The sequence below is a fragment of the Bison bison genome, unplaced genomic scaffold, assembly GCF_000754665.1.
Source record: "Bison bison bison isolate TAMUID 2011002044 unplaced genomic scaffold, Bison_UMD1.0 scf7180017864112, whole genome shotgun sequence".
NCBI lineage: Eukaryota > Metazoa > Chordata > Mammalia > Artiodactyla > Bovidae > Bison > Bison bison.
The window spans coordinates 431,917-448,036 of record NW_011494684.1 but is presented as its reverse complement, the minus strand read 5'-3'; the positions used below and the strand labels follow the sequence as shown (position 1 = coordinate 448,036).

General features: G+C 47.3%; 1 protein-coding gene across 2 annotated transcripts in view; it reads left to right on the top strand.

Annotated features, from left to right (window-relative positions):
• CCKBR (cholecystokinin B receptor) overlaps positions 1 to 5,719 on the top strand; it is a 10,922-nt gene extending 5,203 nt beyond the window's left edge. Inside the window, exons 2-5 of one of the 2 annotated variants that reach the window (XM_010839139.1) lie at positions 3,067 to 3,318; positions 3,470 to 3,719; positions 4,002 to 4,174; positions 4,299 to 5,719. In XM_010839139.1, the coding sequence (XP_010837441.1) occupies positions 3,067 to 3,318; positions 3,470 to 3,719; positions 4,002 to 4,174; positions 4,299 to 4,837 (1,214 nt within the window). In that variant the 3' untranslated portion in view covers positions 4,838 to 5,719. The remainder of the gene's footprint in view (positions 1 to 3,066; positions 3,319 to 3,469; positions 3,720 to 4,001; positions 4,175 to 4,298) is intronic. The other variant, XM_010839140.1, reaches the window with a different exon arrangement.
• Positions 5,720 to 16,120: the final 10,401 nt, after the last annotated feature.

The window sequence follows — 16,120 nt, the reverse complement described above, 5'->3', positions numbered from 1 at the left end:
CCACAGGTAGACTGTCAAGGCACTGATGGCTGTACCCCAGATGAATGAATGAGAAATGAGCTTTTCACAATTTATAGTGTCATCCAAACTTTAGGTGTGGTTACTGAATCAAGAACTAGTAGAAAGGGAACTCCTGGTGGTCCAATGGTTAGGACTCAGTGCTGTCACTGCCAGGGCGCCATAGTGCAGCCAAAAAAAAGAAAAATCTAGTTGAAGAGAAACATCCAGAGGACAGAGGAGGATGTGAGAGAGATGACAGAACTAGAGAGATAAGGGATGGGAGGAGAGGAGAAGGGCATAGAGGGGCAGTGAACTGAAAGGAGACACACACAAAAATGCAAGATAGACCACCTGTTCTATTTTCTTGGGTCCAAGGACCTCTCTGACAGAGATCCCTCCTCCCAAATGTTCTTTATTTCCCCCTATACACACACATACACACGCACACCTTCCATAAGCCTCCCCTGCAGAGAGGGATCCCAGCTTCTAAATGAGACATAGATAGTTTGTGTATAATAGTAAAAGTAACACATCCCAAATCACAGCCTGTTATTGACCCCTTCCCCTGTACCACCCAAAAGATTCTCCAACATGGGTCTCCAAAGAAACAGAGGCAGTGAGGCAGCAAGGAGAGTGCATGCTGGAGCTTTAGAAGCACAGAGATGAAGGAGGGATGAGGAGAAGCAGAGCAGATGCGTGTATGTGGACAGTGACAGAGATCCAGTTAAGATTCATTAGCAAGCAGGTGTTAACACCTCCTGTGCAGGAAGCATTATGCCAAATGCTAGGGACATGCTGAAGAACAAGGTGGGCATTGCCCCTGCCCTCAAGAGCTCATAGTCTAGTGGCAGAGACAGAACATGAACATCATAATACGGTAAGAAATGCCAGGGTAGAGTCTGGTAGTGGCAGCGTGATGAATGACAGAGAAGTGAGGGAGCAGCAGGAGACAAAGCATTTTGGAAATGTAGAGACAAGATTCTGTTCTGATTCGGCTCCTCACTTGCTGTGTGCTCTGAGAAAGTAATGTCATTCCCGGATTCAGGGAGGGTACTGTACTGCTTAGTCGCTCAGTCATGTCTGACTTTTTGCGACCCCAATGGACTGTAGCCTGCCAGGTTCCTCTGACAATGGGATTTTCAGTCAGGAATACTGGAGTGGGTTGCCATTTCCTTCTCCAGGGGATCTTCCCAACCCAGGAATCGAACCCACATCTCCTGTGTCTCCTGCATTGCAGGCATTTCAGTTAGGAGATTTCTTGTAAATAGTACTTCCTTGAAGTCTACAACAACTTCTGGGTAAGTATGTAACTATTGATATGGGGGGAAAAACAGTTTAATTTGGGAGTTAAGGCAAAAGTCGGCCAATGTATGGGGCTATGGAGAATGATGCAGCTCTGGGCCCTTCCCTCTCCCCAACCTGGTAGGCTCTGTCCCTGCCCTCTTTCCTTCCAACCTCCAGTTTCCCTCACACTGAGGCCATGGGCAGGGGTGACTGGGTCCAGTTTAATTCAAATCAGTTTTTTCTTGGTTGTGATATGGCAGCCCAGTGATGAATCCTTCCCCCCAACAGGCAATGACACAAGTGAACGGGGTCAGCCCTTTGTCTAGCCCAGCAGTGCTACGTGTCCTTCCTGTGAGCTCCCAGAGCATTCTGTTATTCTTCAACCTCACTTCTTACCACACTGTGTGACAGATATCTATTTATATGTCTGAGTTTCCCTCTAGACTTCTAGAATGTGAGCTCTCAGATGACAGCTCTCGGGGCATTTGTCATGTTCATCTTTGTCCCCAGTGCCTAGTATAAAGATAATCCTCTGCAAATGCTTGTGGAGTGAGAGGGAATGTTTATAGATAATTAAAATACAAGGCAGAAAGTAAAGGCCTTTCTAACAGGTGTGTAGGGAACATGCATGGGTCAGAGGAAGGGGAGATTAGCTCCAAATAAGGTTTCCAGAGAGGCCTTATAGAGGAGGGAGCAGTCAGTCCTAGTCTTGAATGACAATGGTTAAGTAGTTCACCAGATAACAGAAAACAAGTTTAATATTGAGAGTCCTTCCCTGGTGGCTCAGACAGTAAAGTATCTGCCTACAATGCGGGAGACCTGGTTTCAATCCCTGGGTGGGGAAGATCCCCTGGAGAAGGAAAATGGCAACCCACTCCAGTATTCTTGCCTGGAAAATCCCATGGACGGAGGAGCCTGGTAGGCTACAGTCCGTGGGGTCCTAAAGAGTCAGACACGACTGAGCTACTTCACTTTCACTTTCAATGGGGGGAGGAGGGTATGAACAGTGGTGGGGGAGCAGTGAAAGAGCAGTTTAGGCTGAGAAACCAACGTGAGCAAAGGAGAGTCATGAGTGCACCTGATGCCTCCCAGAAACTGAGTCATCTGGTGGCTTAAATGAGTGCATTGCAGGAATGAGGTGAGAGGAAGAAAAGGCCAGTTCTGGGAGAATCTTGATGACAAGCTGAAGACAGTTGAGAGTAGGTAAAGGGTCTTTTGGCTTGTCTGTTTAGTGATTATTGTTGTTTTTTAAGACATTAAAGACACGATCAGACCTGTGTCTCAAAAGATAGCAGTCAGCAGGGTTGAATGATACCAGGAGGTCATTAAGTAGAATAGGCTGAGAAGGGACCTTTGGATTTGGTAGTTAAAGCTTAGTAACCATGAAAAGAAGTGTAATGAACACTTATGAACAGTAATGGGGAAGAGGTCACTGGATTGTAATAGATTGAGGAGTGGATGAAAAGATGCAAATAATCTCTTCAAGAAGTTTGGCTGCAAAGAGAAAGAAGGATTTGGAACAAAGCTTGAGAACAGATAGGGTTTCTTAAGGAAGGGTAGAGTTAGGCCACTTCAACTAGGCTTCTAGAGGTTAAAAGGGTAACAAATTCAAGTTCACCATTTACTGAGTGGGTCCTGGGCCAGTGGGGAAGGGGGAGGATTTGGGAATCAGGGGATCTGGCTGGGTAGTAGGGCTTGAAGAGTTGGGAATAAGTGAGACTGGACAGCCCAGCTGAGTAGGGGCCAGACCCCCTGCTGCCACCTCACCTCTTTCCTACCCAGAATTGGAGCTGGCCATTAGGGTCACCCTGTATGCTGTGATCTTTCTGATGAGTGTTGGAGGAAACGTGCTCATCATCGTGGTCCTGGGGCTGAGCCGCCGTCTGAGGACCGTCACCAATGCCTTCCTGCTCTCACTGGCAGTCAGCGACCTTCTGCTGGCTGTGGCTTGCATGCCCTTCACCCTCCTACCCAATCTCATGGGCACGTTTATCTTCGGCACAGTCGTCTGCAAGGCGGTTTCCTACTTCATGGGTAGGTGAACAATCGCCCTGCCTCCCTTAGCCTTCTCCTCCCCTAAAGTCCTTGCCGAATGTAGGGGTTTGTCTTCGTCTGGAGTGTGGAAGTCACACTGGGGAATGTGTAGCGCAAGTTTCCTAGGTAACCCTTTCCTCTTCCTTCCTAGGGGTGTCTGTGAGCGTGTCCACGCTAAGCCTCGTGGCCATCGCCCTCGAGCGGTACAGCGCCATCTGCCGACCACTGCAGGCACGCGTGTGGCAGACGCGCTCCCACGCGGCTCGTGTGATCGTAGCCACGTGGATGCTGTCGGGACTGCTCATGGTGCCCTACCCAGTGTACACTGCCGTGCAGCCAGCGGGGCCTCGTGTCTTGCAATGCATGCACCGGTGGCCCAGTGCGCGGGTTCGCCAAACCTGGTGAGGGTGCCTATTACCCATTCCTGAGAATTCCCTTCTCTTATTTCCATCAGTCAGAAGCATTACCCAGAATCTTGCTCCAACAATTATCACGACCCACCACCCTGGGATCCCCATTCGGGGCTCCTCCCCAGTTCTCTAGCCCTTACCAGCTGTACCCCGAATCCTACCTCTACCTCTAGGACGTGGTCACCAGCCCTAGATACACCAGTTCAGTCTTCCTCCATCAGTGATTATAGCTGGACAGGGATCCGCACTGACTGGTCTGCGCTCTGTCTCCAGGTCGGTACTGCTGCTCCTGCTCTTGTTTTTCGTGCCTGGGGTGGTTATGGCGGTGGCCTACGGGCTTATCTCCCGTGAGCTCTACTTAGGGCTTCGCTTTGACGGTGACAGTGACAGCGAGAGCCAGAGCCGGGTCGGAAGTCAGGGAGGGCTGCCCGGTGGCACAGGACAAGGTGTGTGAAATCCAGGAGAGGGCGGGACTTTGGGAAGGGGCGGGACATAAAGTGGGTGGGGCGGAAATGTGCGGGCTTTGAAGGATTCAGCCTCCAAATCTGACCGCCCACTGTCTGTGCTCAGGTCCTGCCCAGGCGAACGGACGTTGCCGGTCTGAGACCCGGCTGGCGGGTGAGGACGGCGACGGCTGTTATGTACAGCTTCCGCGCTCCCGGCCTGCATTGGAGATGTCTGCGCTGACCGCGCCCACGCCTGGCCCAGGATCCGGCACCCGGCCTGCCCAGGCCAAGCTGCTGGCTAAGAAGCGCGTGGTGCGGATGTTACTGGTGATCGTTGTGCTTTTTTTCCTGTGTTGGTTGCCGGTGTATAGCGCCAACACGTGGCGCGCCTTCGACGGCCCAGGCGCACATCGTGCACTTTCGGGTGCGCCCATCTCCTTCATCCACTTGCTAAGCTACGCCTCTGCCTGTGTCAACCCCCTGGTCTACTGCTTCATGCACCGTCGCTTTCGCCAGGCCTGCCTTGACACCTGCACCCGCTGCTGTCCTCGGCCTCCAAGGGCTCGCCCCAGACCTCTGCCGGACGAGGACCCTCCCACCCCCTCCATCGCCTCACTGTCCAGGCTGAGCTATACCACCATCAGCACGCTGGGGCCTGGCTGAGGGGTGGAGCGGGAGCGGGGCTGAGGCAGGACAGACGGATTCCTACCAGCTCAGCCCCGTCCAAACACACAAGAGACGCAGACCAGCTGACACGAGAGACTGACTAACCCCAATGGCCAGGAAAGGGTGGCTTACCTGACACTAAGGAAACAAACCAGACCCTCACACAGAAAAGGAGGCACTCAATGAGGGACTGAGCCTGGCACACAGAGCCATGGCACTGACCTTGGACAGACCCAGCATCCCTAGCCGTGGACTGTCTCCACACTGTGGAAATCGACAGGGGCTGACCTGCCTCTCACACGTATAGCAGGGGCATTGAATCTTTCAGGGCTCTGGAGCCTGGCACAGGAATGACTCCTGAGATGCTCCGCTGTGCCCATAGTTTGACCTCACAGTGCCCTTCCCCATCAGTACTGCAAACACCAACCTGCCTAATCTCACACTCCCCGGACCAACGAGCTGTTTTGCACTAAGAAGTCCCTTCATTCCTTTCCAGTTAAATAATCCCCTCACCGGACTTTTTCAAGAAATGATAAATGACTTGGTTTCCCCCTCAATTTCCTTTTTGGACTTTTCTGGGGCATGTGAGGGGGCATGGGATTTGGGAGTCCTCTCTGTCAGGTCCCTCCCCCTGCTGCTCACTCCTGTGCATGACCCCCTGCCAAAAAGCCCATGGTCTGAGTCTAGATGAGGCTGTGTGAATTCTCTCTGAGTGGTCAACCTGGACCCACCTCACACCAGAGTCACAAAGCTGAGAATAAGGTTAGGGGTGGAATACGCATGGCACATCATCATTCCTAAGCACACTGTCCTAAAGTGGTCCCCTTGTTAGGGTACTGTATTAATAGATGCTTATTAAAATTTTAATGAAAAAAGGAAGCACTGTATGTTAAGACTCAGTTTATTCACTGTGTATTTATAATAATATGGGGCCAGAACATAACAGATATACAGAATTAGAGTCGGGCCTTTTAATGCACTGTTACCTGTGGAAGCACCTTTTACTGGCCAGCAACAAGGAGAGGTGCAGTGGGAAAGGAGGTAGGGGGGTGCTGAACCTAAATGAAAGTCCTGGAAATCAGTCTCCCTGTTGACCATAAGACTGATCCAGCCCCAGAGAGAGGCAGAGATAGCAAATCACCCCTGCACACATACAGTGACAAACCAGGAAGAACAGATGATCTCACCGAGGGAACGCACAGAAATAGACAGAGGTGTGGTATGCTAGGAGAGGGCTCCTTGACACTTCAGCTTGTAACAGGTGGAGAAACTGAGGCCCAGCACAAGAAAGAAAGCAGCTCAAGGTCATACAAGAAATTAAAGCAAGACAGGAATAATCTTATTGAAGTAGACACTGAGCTGGAGGTGGAAGAGAAGCCATACCCTCTGGTGTCAGACCCAAACTTTGTGGGCCTTGAGCTTATAAAATTGGGTGTCCCTTTTTTAAGAAAAAAAATGCAAAATTACAGCTACAAAATTGCTAGGACACTGTCCAGGGCCTTGGAAGAGATCCCTGCAAGTGAGGATCCCTGAGATGTAAGCTCCATTAGCTTCACAGCCAATAATACCTCTAAAATCCACCCACTAACAACATTGAACAAACACTGGATGGAGTGAAGGGCAGTGAGAAAGGAGAGTGGTCTGTTTACCAGTTCTGAGCTGCTCCTATCCATCCTTTCTGCAGGGCTCTCGGCTGCAAGAGGCAGGAGGAAGGAAGAAAAGGAGGGAGAAGGCGTTCCAAGCTGTCAACTAAGACAGTACTGGTTAAAAATAGAATCCCAGCTGGTCGGAGTTGTGGAAAGCAAGATATTGAGCTTTGCTCACTCATGCCAGCTTTTCCAGGGGGTGGGAGTAGGTTTGCCCACAGCCTTCACGGCACTCCCTGATCTTCATTCCCACCATCCTTTCTGAAGGAGATACAGCCTTGAAGAGGCTCCCCCACTGTCAGTCCTTCCGGCTTGGGCCCAGGTTCCTAATGTCCGTCAGATGGTGGTGGGGAGCTCAGCAAGGGAGGGCTGGTACTCATAGCTCATGAGGTCACGGAGAGCTCATACTCCAAGCCTCTCAGCCTGGAATATGAGCTCAAGTATGGTGGTCCAGGGCTACCCTAGAACCTAGCACATAGGCACAGCCTGAATAATGCCATTTCCCACACTGCGCAGTCTTTTCTTCTACAGAATACTTAACACATCCGTCACCCTGTGCCCGATCTAGTTACCTGATGTGGAATTTGGGGTCCTTCCATCTATTTTCCATCTCTGGAGATCTGACAGAACATTTCAGGTCTAGATTTTAATATCACTGTCTCCGTGAAGTCCTGCTTGGTCATCCTCACAAAGCTTGTCTGCTCATAGAGTACTTACTGCTTTCTCTCTTCTAGCATAGTTATTTATGTTCCTGCCTGATTTCCCATCCTGGGCAGGGAACAGCATGATGTCATGGGAAGATGACTGAGCCTGGGCCTAGAAGGTGGAGTGATGGAGTGGGTAGGGGTGAAATCCAATGCTTCTTGATTCTGTGTGACAGGAGTTTATATATACTAATTCATCTCATTCTCAAAACTCTTCTCCAGAACATTTCTCTTCATTTGACAGAAGAGGAAAGTGAAGCTGAGAAAGCTTAAGGGAGTTGCGTGAGGCCCTGCAGCTAGAAGGGAGACAGGAACTGAGCTCAGGTTTCTGCCTCTAGAGCTTTGTTTCCTTCCATTAAGCTGTTTTGCCTTCCTTCAAACCTTGAAGATCTGGGTACCAGTGGTCCTGCCTTTTAAAAGTTGTGTGATTTTGTGCAACTTATCTCAATGAGTCTCAGTCTCATCTGTAAAATAGGAAGAATTACATTGTCTTCTGCAATATTGTGATTTATAAGAAATATATATTAATGTATTCAGTTCAGTTCAGTTCAGTCGCTCAGTCGTGTCTGACTCTTTGTGACCCCATGAATTGCTGCATGCCAGGCCTCCCTGTCCATCACCAACTCCCAGAGTTCACCCAAACTCATGTCCATCGAGTCGGTGATGCCATCCAGCCATCTCATCCTCTGTGGTCCCCTTCTCCTCCTGCCCCCAATCCCTCCCAGCATCAGGGTCTTTTCCAATGAGTCAACTCTTTGCATGAGGTGGCCAAAGTATTGGAGTTTCATCCTCAGCATCATTCCTTCCAATGAACTCCCAGGACTGATCTCCTTTAGGATGGACTGGTTGGATCTCGTTGCAGTCCAAGGGACTCTCAAGAGTCTTCTCCAACACCACAGTTCAAAAGCATCAATTCTTCAGCGGTTAGCTTTCTTCACAGTCCAACTCTAACATACATACATGACCGCTAGAAAAACCATAGCCTTGACTAGACAGACCTTTGTTGGCAAAGTAACGTCTCTGCTTTTGAATATGCTGTTTAGGTTGGTCATAACTTTCCTTCCAAGGAGTAAGTGTCTTTTAATTTCATGGCTGCAATCACCATCTGCAGTGATTTTGGAGCCCAAAAAAATAAAGTCTGACACTGTTTCCACTGTTTCACCATCTATTTCCCATGAAGTGATGGGACCGGATGCCAAGATCTTCGTTTTCTGAATGTTGAGCTTTAAGCCAACTTTTTCACTCTCCTCTTTCACTTTCATCAAGAGGCTTTTTTTTTTATTTTTTTTGATCCTTCAGAAGCCCCAGTTCTAGCATCTCCATGCCTGGAAGGAAGCCACCAAAGGGAGGCCAGTTCCACAAAACTTGAGGATGGCGGTTGTGCTGGAAATCTCATCCCCCTCAAACCTTCCAAGAAGGCAGGTTTCCAGCTAAGTCTCAGATATGGGGACAAACCAGAAAAGAGACAGTCTCACAGTGAACAGGCACAGGGGGTCTTGTGCCAGACAACTCTCACAGACAACTCAAGCCAGAGCCTTGGACAACCATACAATCTGGTTACTCAGGTCTGATTAGTGGAAAGCAAGGGATTCTTTAAGGAAAGACTGTTCCTTCAAGTTATCTCTGTGAGAGGAGAGGTGGGAAGGAAGAAAAGAAAATGGAAAGGGTGGAGAAGCAAGCAGGCCCCATCTGAGGTCAAAGCTTTGGGCTGGGATGTAATGCCTATAAGTGGGGCCATGCTGGAAGCGGCAGTCCCTATTGCAGATTCTAACCGTGGTTCTCTGTCTGCTTCCTGTTCTCTGAATCTCATTCACTGTCCCCCAGCCTTATGGGGCACTTGTTCAGTCAGATGCTTGGTCTGTTGCTAGCACCAGTCATGAAGATTAACACCTCCCTTTAGGTAGGGCTCAGTCTTTTGGAAACAATTCTAGCCCAGCCGTGTATCCACATCTTGAGAAAGGAAATAGTTAACCAAATAGGCCCTTTGTCTTAGGTACTTTGTCTTAACCAAACAGGCACATTGTCTTAATCAAATTAGGCGCTTTGTCTTAGTAAAACAGTTTGGGGCTCCAGAATACTCACCTGACGGGTCAGTAGTAAGAGATAAGACATGAAAGGGCTCTTGAGGAAGTTACATTTATTTAAATGGTAAGGCTGGTTTGAGTAAATTTCTCAGGGTGAAACAAATGGGCTTCAAGTAATGAGGGAAAGGCAGAACACAAGACATTACCTGACAGGATACAAGATTCCATCTAAGTGTCAGGGAACAGGGCTAACACTGCACGTGGGCAAGGAAAGGCAGGTGCAAAGATTCCACCTGGACAGGGACAGAGCGTTCCAGGTGGGACTCAATCTGTAGGAGGGGGGGATCCCCGGAGGCGGGGGGAGTGCGGAGGGATCTATTTTTTTGCCTTAAACCAGAGGTAAACCCTTGATCCTTCTAAATTTAGGCATATGGATTTCCCAGATGGCTCCGTGATAAAGAATCCACCTGCCAATGCTGGAAACGTGGGTTTGATCCCTGGGTCAAGAAGATCCCCTAGAGTAGGAAATGTCAAACCACTCCAATATTCTTGACTGGGAAATCCCATGGACAGAGGAGCCTGGCGGGCTACAGTCCATGGAGTCACAAAGAGTCAGACATGACTGAGTGACTGAGCTCAAGCACACACGTACAACCCTCCAGGAAGTAACAAGCAGCAATTCAGGAAATTTAAAGGCCAGCCCCTGGGCTGCCTATATGTGGGGATCTGTAGTTCATCCCAGAAAAGAGAAGCGTATAGGGTGGCTGAGGTAGGAAGCCTGGCTATAAGTGCACCCAGAGAGGTAGAGGGCCCTCACATTGTCAGGGAACAGCTGCACCCACCAACTTGAAAGGTGATGCAGGTCAAACCAGAATTAGCAGCAAAAGTGGGGATCTGGCCAAAGGAGACCAATACGCAGCTCCAGGGTAAAGAGCTAACAACAGTTACTTGGTCTGAAAACCGATCTCACTGGAAGGATCTGGTACCCAGTACGCCCCAATGCCATTAACTATGGAGTGACTAGCTCTGACTGGTTACTTTGTATTTCTGAGCCTCACTTTCCCTCATCTGTTGGTATCCCTCACTTGGAGATATTTCATGACTTGCTATATAGTTGTGAAGGCTACGTGAGCTGGAGCAGCTGTCTCCCAAGGAAATGCACAAGCTCAGGAAGATTATTAGACACCCTAGCATTGAGATCATGCTGGCAGCCACTGCCATAAGTAATCCAAAATTAAAATAATACTGAATAATAACATCATGTAATAAAGTCCAGTAAACTTCTGCCTTTCCCATGAGGAGTACTTTAGAGTTTTTTTTTTTAATCTCAAACACTGATTTACTTATTTAATATTTTTATTAGTCATATATACACATAGTTTAAAGGAAATTCCTAGGTTGGTCAGTGGTAAAGAACCCACCTGCCAATGCAGGAGATTCAGGAGATGTGGCGTCGATCCCTGGGTCAAGAAGAGCCCCTGGAGAAGGAAATGGCAACCCAGTCCAGTATTCTTGCCAGAAAAATCCCATGGACAGAGGAGCCTGGTGGACCTTAGTCTATGGTGTCACAAAGAGTCAGACACGACTGAGCACACATACAGTTTAAAGAATCATGTATTCTACGATATCAAGAAAAACAGAAGTCCCCAGACCTCTAACCTGCTCGTTTCCCCTCCTACAGAGGGAATTACTTTCAAATCTCTTATCCATTTTTTCCTAGTATTTATTACCATGTCTTTTAATAACATGCTAATATTACTTCTGGTTCTTCTGTTTGGCAGTATTATCTATTGGCCACTCTCCAAGGAAGATGAGGGTTTAACTCTCATTTCCACCAACCAGACGCACACACTCCTATATCACCTTCTCACCCAATAAAATAATAAGATATCACTGCTGTTGTTTAGTCACTAAGTTGTGTCCACCTCTGTGTGAGCCTAAGGACTATAGCCTACCAGGCTCCTCTGCAATTTTCCAGGCAAGAACACTGGAGTGGGTTGCCATTTCTTTCTCCAAAATAATAGCATAATTTTTGTTATTGTGACATCCAGGCACAAAGATGATCCCCAGTGATATTCACCTCCCTGTATTCCAACCCTTTGTCGTCCTGTTTCACTTCACAAGGCTGTGTACGTAACCAACAAAATATCAGAGTGTTTAATAAAAATGGGATCCCACTCTTCACTTGTACAACTTGGCCTAACTCACTTTACCTTAATCCAACCCTGTTGGATTTTGTCTTTAACATTTTGATGTTTTTGTTCATCGTGGATTTTTTTGCATAAATTTTAACATTTTTAATATTGCACAAAGTATTTTTAATGTTGATCATTAAATTTTTTGATGCTCTTTTAAGTCTTTCACCCAAAACAAGAAAGCTTCTTAGTCTTGGCCCTTACATATCCTAATAGCTTCTTGAGAAAGAATTCATGGAAAGTAAACTTTAGGAAAGTAATCTTTATGTCTGAAAGTGTTAGTTGCTCAGTCATGTTCAACTCTTTGCGACCCCCATGGACTGTAGCCTACCAGGCTCTTCTGTGTGTGGAATTCTTCAGGCAAGAATCTGGAGTGGGTAACCATTGCCTTCTCCAGGGGATCTTCCTGGCCCAGCGATTGAAACCTGGTCTCTTGCATTGCAGGCAGATTCTTTACCATCTGAGCCACCAGGGAAGTCTTTATATCTATATATGTAATTCACCCTCACACTGGATTCCTAGTTTGGCCAGATATAGAATTCCAGGTTGGGAATTTTTTAACCTATATTTTGAAGATATGCTTTTGAAGACCAAAGTCATTTGACTTCTGATCCTTTGCTCTACAATAGTGGCTATTAATTTTGGAATTTGGAATTGTACAGGTCCATCCTGCTCACAGTAGGGCAGGACTTAGTTTAACAGTGGAGGACTGATAGCTGATTGGAAGTCTGAGCAGTGGATGGAGCTTGTCTTCTGGGGGCTTCTTTATAGGGTGATATAGTTAAGCTATTTGTTGGAATCTCCAGATGTTAAGACCTTCAGTTCTTTCTTCATTGGCTGGTGAGATGTCCTAGAGAACTTCTCCAATTTCCTGGAGAGAATAAAGACCTGGTTTCCAGCATTTGGAGAGCCAGTGGGAAAAGACTTTGGCATGGGGGTAGGCTTGATGGGGCATTTACTGTGCATATGGATACTTAAGATTGTTTTATGGTATCCCTGTCTTCAAATGTGCCTGAAGGACCTTCGATTTTATCTTCTCCAGACAGATCTCCTGTCTTCTGCCAAAGAGAAGAACAGTAGAGAGTTAGCTAAGGGATCTAGAAATCTTTTTTTTTTTTCAACAGCTTTCAACCAATCTTCTTTTATTCCCCACCCCCTAAACTTCCAGAAATATCTTGAACCACCAATTCCTAGGCCTTTGGAGGGTTCTGCCATTTAGGTGTGGCAGTTCTTTGGTTTCCCCTGTTATATCTGCTTACTTAGGTCAACTAAGTCATTAGACACCTATCTATCTATTTTTCAGTTTCCAAAATTTTCTCATAATCTCTTTTTTCTCACCTTTTCTGAAGATTTATACCTCACACACACACACAAAAATCCCTTTAAACCCAGTTAAGGGATCAGACAAACCTCAGTATGCTGTCAGAGGAGGAACAGAGCATAGGAGATGGGGACACATTATACATAGATGAAGAAATCCAATTCCTTAACTTTATCTCACTTTCAGGAAATCCCTTCTTTTAGAGGGGTTTGCAAAGAGAGCAACCTTTTATGCCTTTGTTCAAAATATAATCTTTCCTCGAAAGTGCCCTGCATGCCTGCATGCTCAGCCGTTCAGTCCTGTCCAACTCTTTGCAACCCCATGGACTATAGCCCACCAGGCTTCTTGGTCCATGAGATTCTCCAGGCAAGAATACTGCAGTGGGCTGCCACTTCCTCCTCTAGGAGATGTTCAAAACCCAGGGATCGAACCTGAGTCTCCTGCTCCTCCTGCATTTACCACTGAGCCACGTAGGAAGCCCAGGTAGTACCCTAGACCTCTGCTGAGTTTTCCATTGAGTTATCCAGTCCTGTGGGCTGCTTTAGGAGGTCAATTTCAGCCTTTAAAGGACAAATACTGCTAGTGCTTGTAGAAATACAATTTCAATTCAGTGAATTCCTTGAATAATCATTTTAATTACAGCAGTTATAATTTAACAATTACAAAAACAATTATTATAAAATAAGTTATTTTATAGAGAGTGCACAAACAAGAAGGACTCTCCTTCCCATAAATGGGTATTAGGTTGGGCTTGTGTGGTCTTTGCCAGGTCTTGTTGCCTCCCGGCAAGTCCTCTCAAGGGCAGGTTCTGAAGGAGAGACCAAGCTAGTTCTGGAGGAGATGCAGACACGTGAGGAGTGCCCAAGGGAGGGGTGGTTCATGCGCCAGGCCCTGCTACACACGACATGCAAAACTTGAGGTTCAGGTTGATACCAACCTGTAAGTCACCTCGCTACGGTGAGCCCCAGGGAAAATCGGATCTGCTTGCTTCTTAGGGGCAGAGGCACCGTCCTCCCTTAGCCCCGCCCCTTAGGCCCCCTTCCCGCCGGCGCACGTGGAGCCGGTGAGCTACACGTTTTTAACTTGCAACCTGAACCACGCACAGGAAACGGCTAAGGCCAGGAACGGCTGGGATGAGAGGAGGGAGAGAGGCTGGTGCGCAGAGGTGCCGCTGGCTGCAATGGGCTTTCGGAACAGGGAGGCCATAGAAAAGATCTACAAAGAAAACTGGCTTGGTCAGAAGGAGGGGGAGCGGCTGGGGAGACTAATGAGAGGAGGAGGTAATGAAAGGAAGGGGCTAGGATGAGAGGGAGGGGCTGCTTGAGAGAGTGATCAGTGGGGAGGGGAAATAGATGGGCAAGAAGAAGAAAGGGAAATAGATGGTAGGAACTTACCTTGGGGACAGGAGGGACTTAAGAGGAGAGCCAGTGTGCTCACTTAGTCCAGCAAGAGGGGACCCTCACCATGGACAGGAGGAACGCCTGCTGCTGCGAAGCCCAGAAGTAGCTGCCTGGGTAAACCTTAATTCTAACATGTTTTGATGACTGGCTGGCCTCCCACCCAGCAGAACTTGGAAGACACTGCTGTAACTGTTGGGCTGGGTTTTAACTGTTGTGATCTGACAAAATGCAAGTATTTAATAATCCTGCTTCATAGTCACATAATGTTTAATTAACCCTTTCAGAGTACTTTCTCTTGTTCTAATATGGTAATATCTTGAGATGGCTGCATTATCCCCATTTTACAGGCAAAGATGTTAAAACAGAAATGACTTGCTCAGAATCACAAATCAGCTTAATTATTAAGTAGAAAGAGATTAGTTGTGATATTATTGAAGCCAATATCTGCCAGTGTGGAATAAAATAACTAGAGTAGGATGTGACTTAGTAATAAGAAGTAACACAGAACTAGTGATCTGAAGCCACAAAAAGATGTCTCCAGATTCAAAACCCATCTTCTCCAGAAAGACCAATGCTCCGCACCCTGGGCCTCAGGCCTCCTGGTTCCTCTGCAGCATCTAGGGGCCTGTCTCAGTCTTTTTAGGCTGCTGTCACAGAATGTCAAAAACTGGGTGGCCCATACACAACAGAAATTTATTTTTTACAGTTCTGGAGGCTGAGAAGTCTAAGACCAAGGTGCTAGCAGGTTTGGCATCTGGTGAGAACCTGACTCCTAGATGGCCATCTTTATGCTGTAACTTCACAAGGTGGAAGGAGCAGTGGCGCTTCCTTGGGCTTCTTTTATAGGGGCACTAATCCCATTTATGAGGGTTCTGCTCAGATGATATAATCACCCCAAAAGTCCTCAATATGTAATGTCGTCACCTCGGGGGTTGGGTTTCAGCATATGAATTTTGGGGTAATACATTTAGACCACAGCAGAGCCAAAAAGGATTCCATGGTTAGGAGGTGTTGGATATGCTCAGGTGAAACTATTGCTCCTTTGTTCTTCAGGAGCGGGGCAGTGCTACAGCCTACTCTCTGGTCTTGTAGACTGGCTTACCTGCCCTCCCTTATTGTTTCAGAAGATGTTTACATTTTCTTCTTATTGGTGTGCAGGATCCATATAACTTAGGTGTTCATCTAATCTATTGATGCTGAACGCAAGGGAAGACTCACAGACTTTGGAATGGTGAGTAGGAGCCAGCTACCAGAAGGTCTAGAGGAAGAACTTTCCAGGCATACAGGAGGGACAGACTCCAGGAAAGTAATGACCTTAATGAGTTCAGGAAATAGAGGTCCCACAAGGCTGAGGAAAGTGGCATGAAATGAAGTTAGAGTGAAAAGGCAGAGGTCCAACCACAATTGCAGGGGTGGTTGGCAGGACTTGAAGGTTGGGAATAAAAATCTAGCAGGGCTGGGCTATCCGAAGAGATAGAAATGTTTCCTTAGAGACCTCAGTTTACTCCTACAGAATAGCAGAGGAGTTAAAACAAGGCAATGTAGTCCAGCCTGACTGAGCTTCCTACATGAAGATGACATAGGATGAACGAGAGGAAACACAGACCAACAGAGTGTAACACAGAACACCAGTGACCTAAGGACCCTCCATAAGAGCCACACCAACCTCCCAACCCAGAAAATACGTATTTGAGAGGATATTAAGACCACCAACCCAATTCAAAACTGCAAAGTCTCTTAAGTGACTTCCATCTGAGGACTCTGTGGGGCGTCCACCACTAAGGATGGGGATACAGCTTCCCATTGTCCTCTCTGCAGAAAAATGGATATCTTTTAAATTGTCACTGGTAGTACATAGAAGTTTATTTCTTACTAGTTCAGGGCTTGTCAAACCCTCTCTCTATATATAGGGTTTTAACTGATTATCTGATGGTGGGTAGGGTGGTAATGGAACCTTAAGATTCCACTAAAGTGTAAAAAACACTGCAGT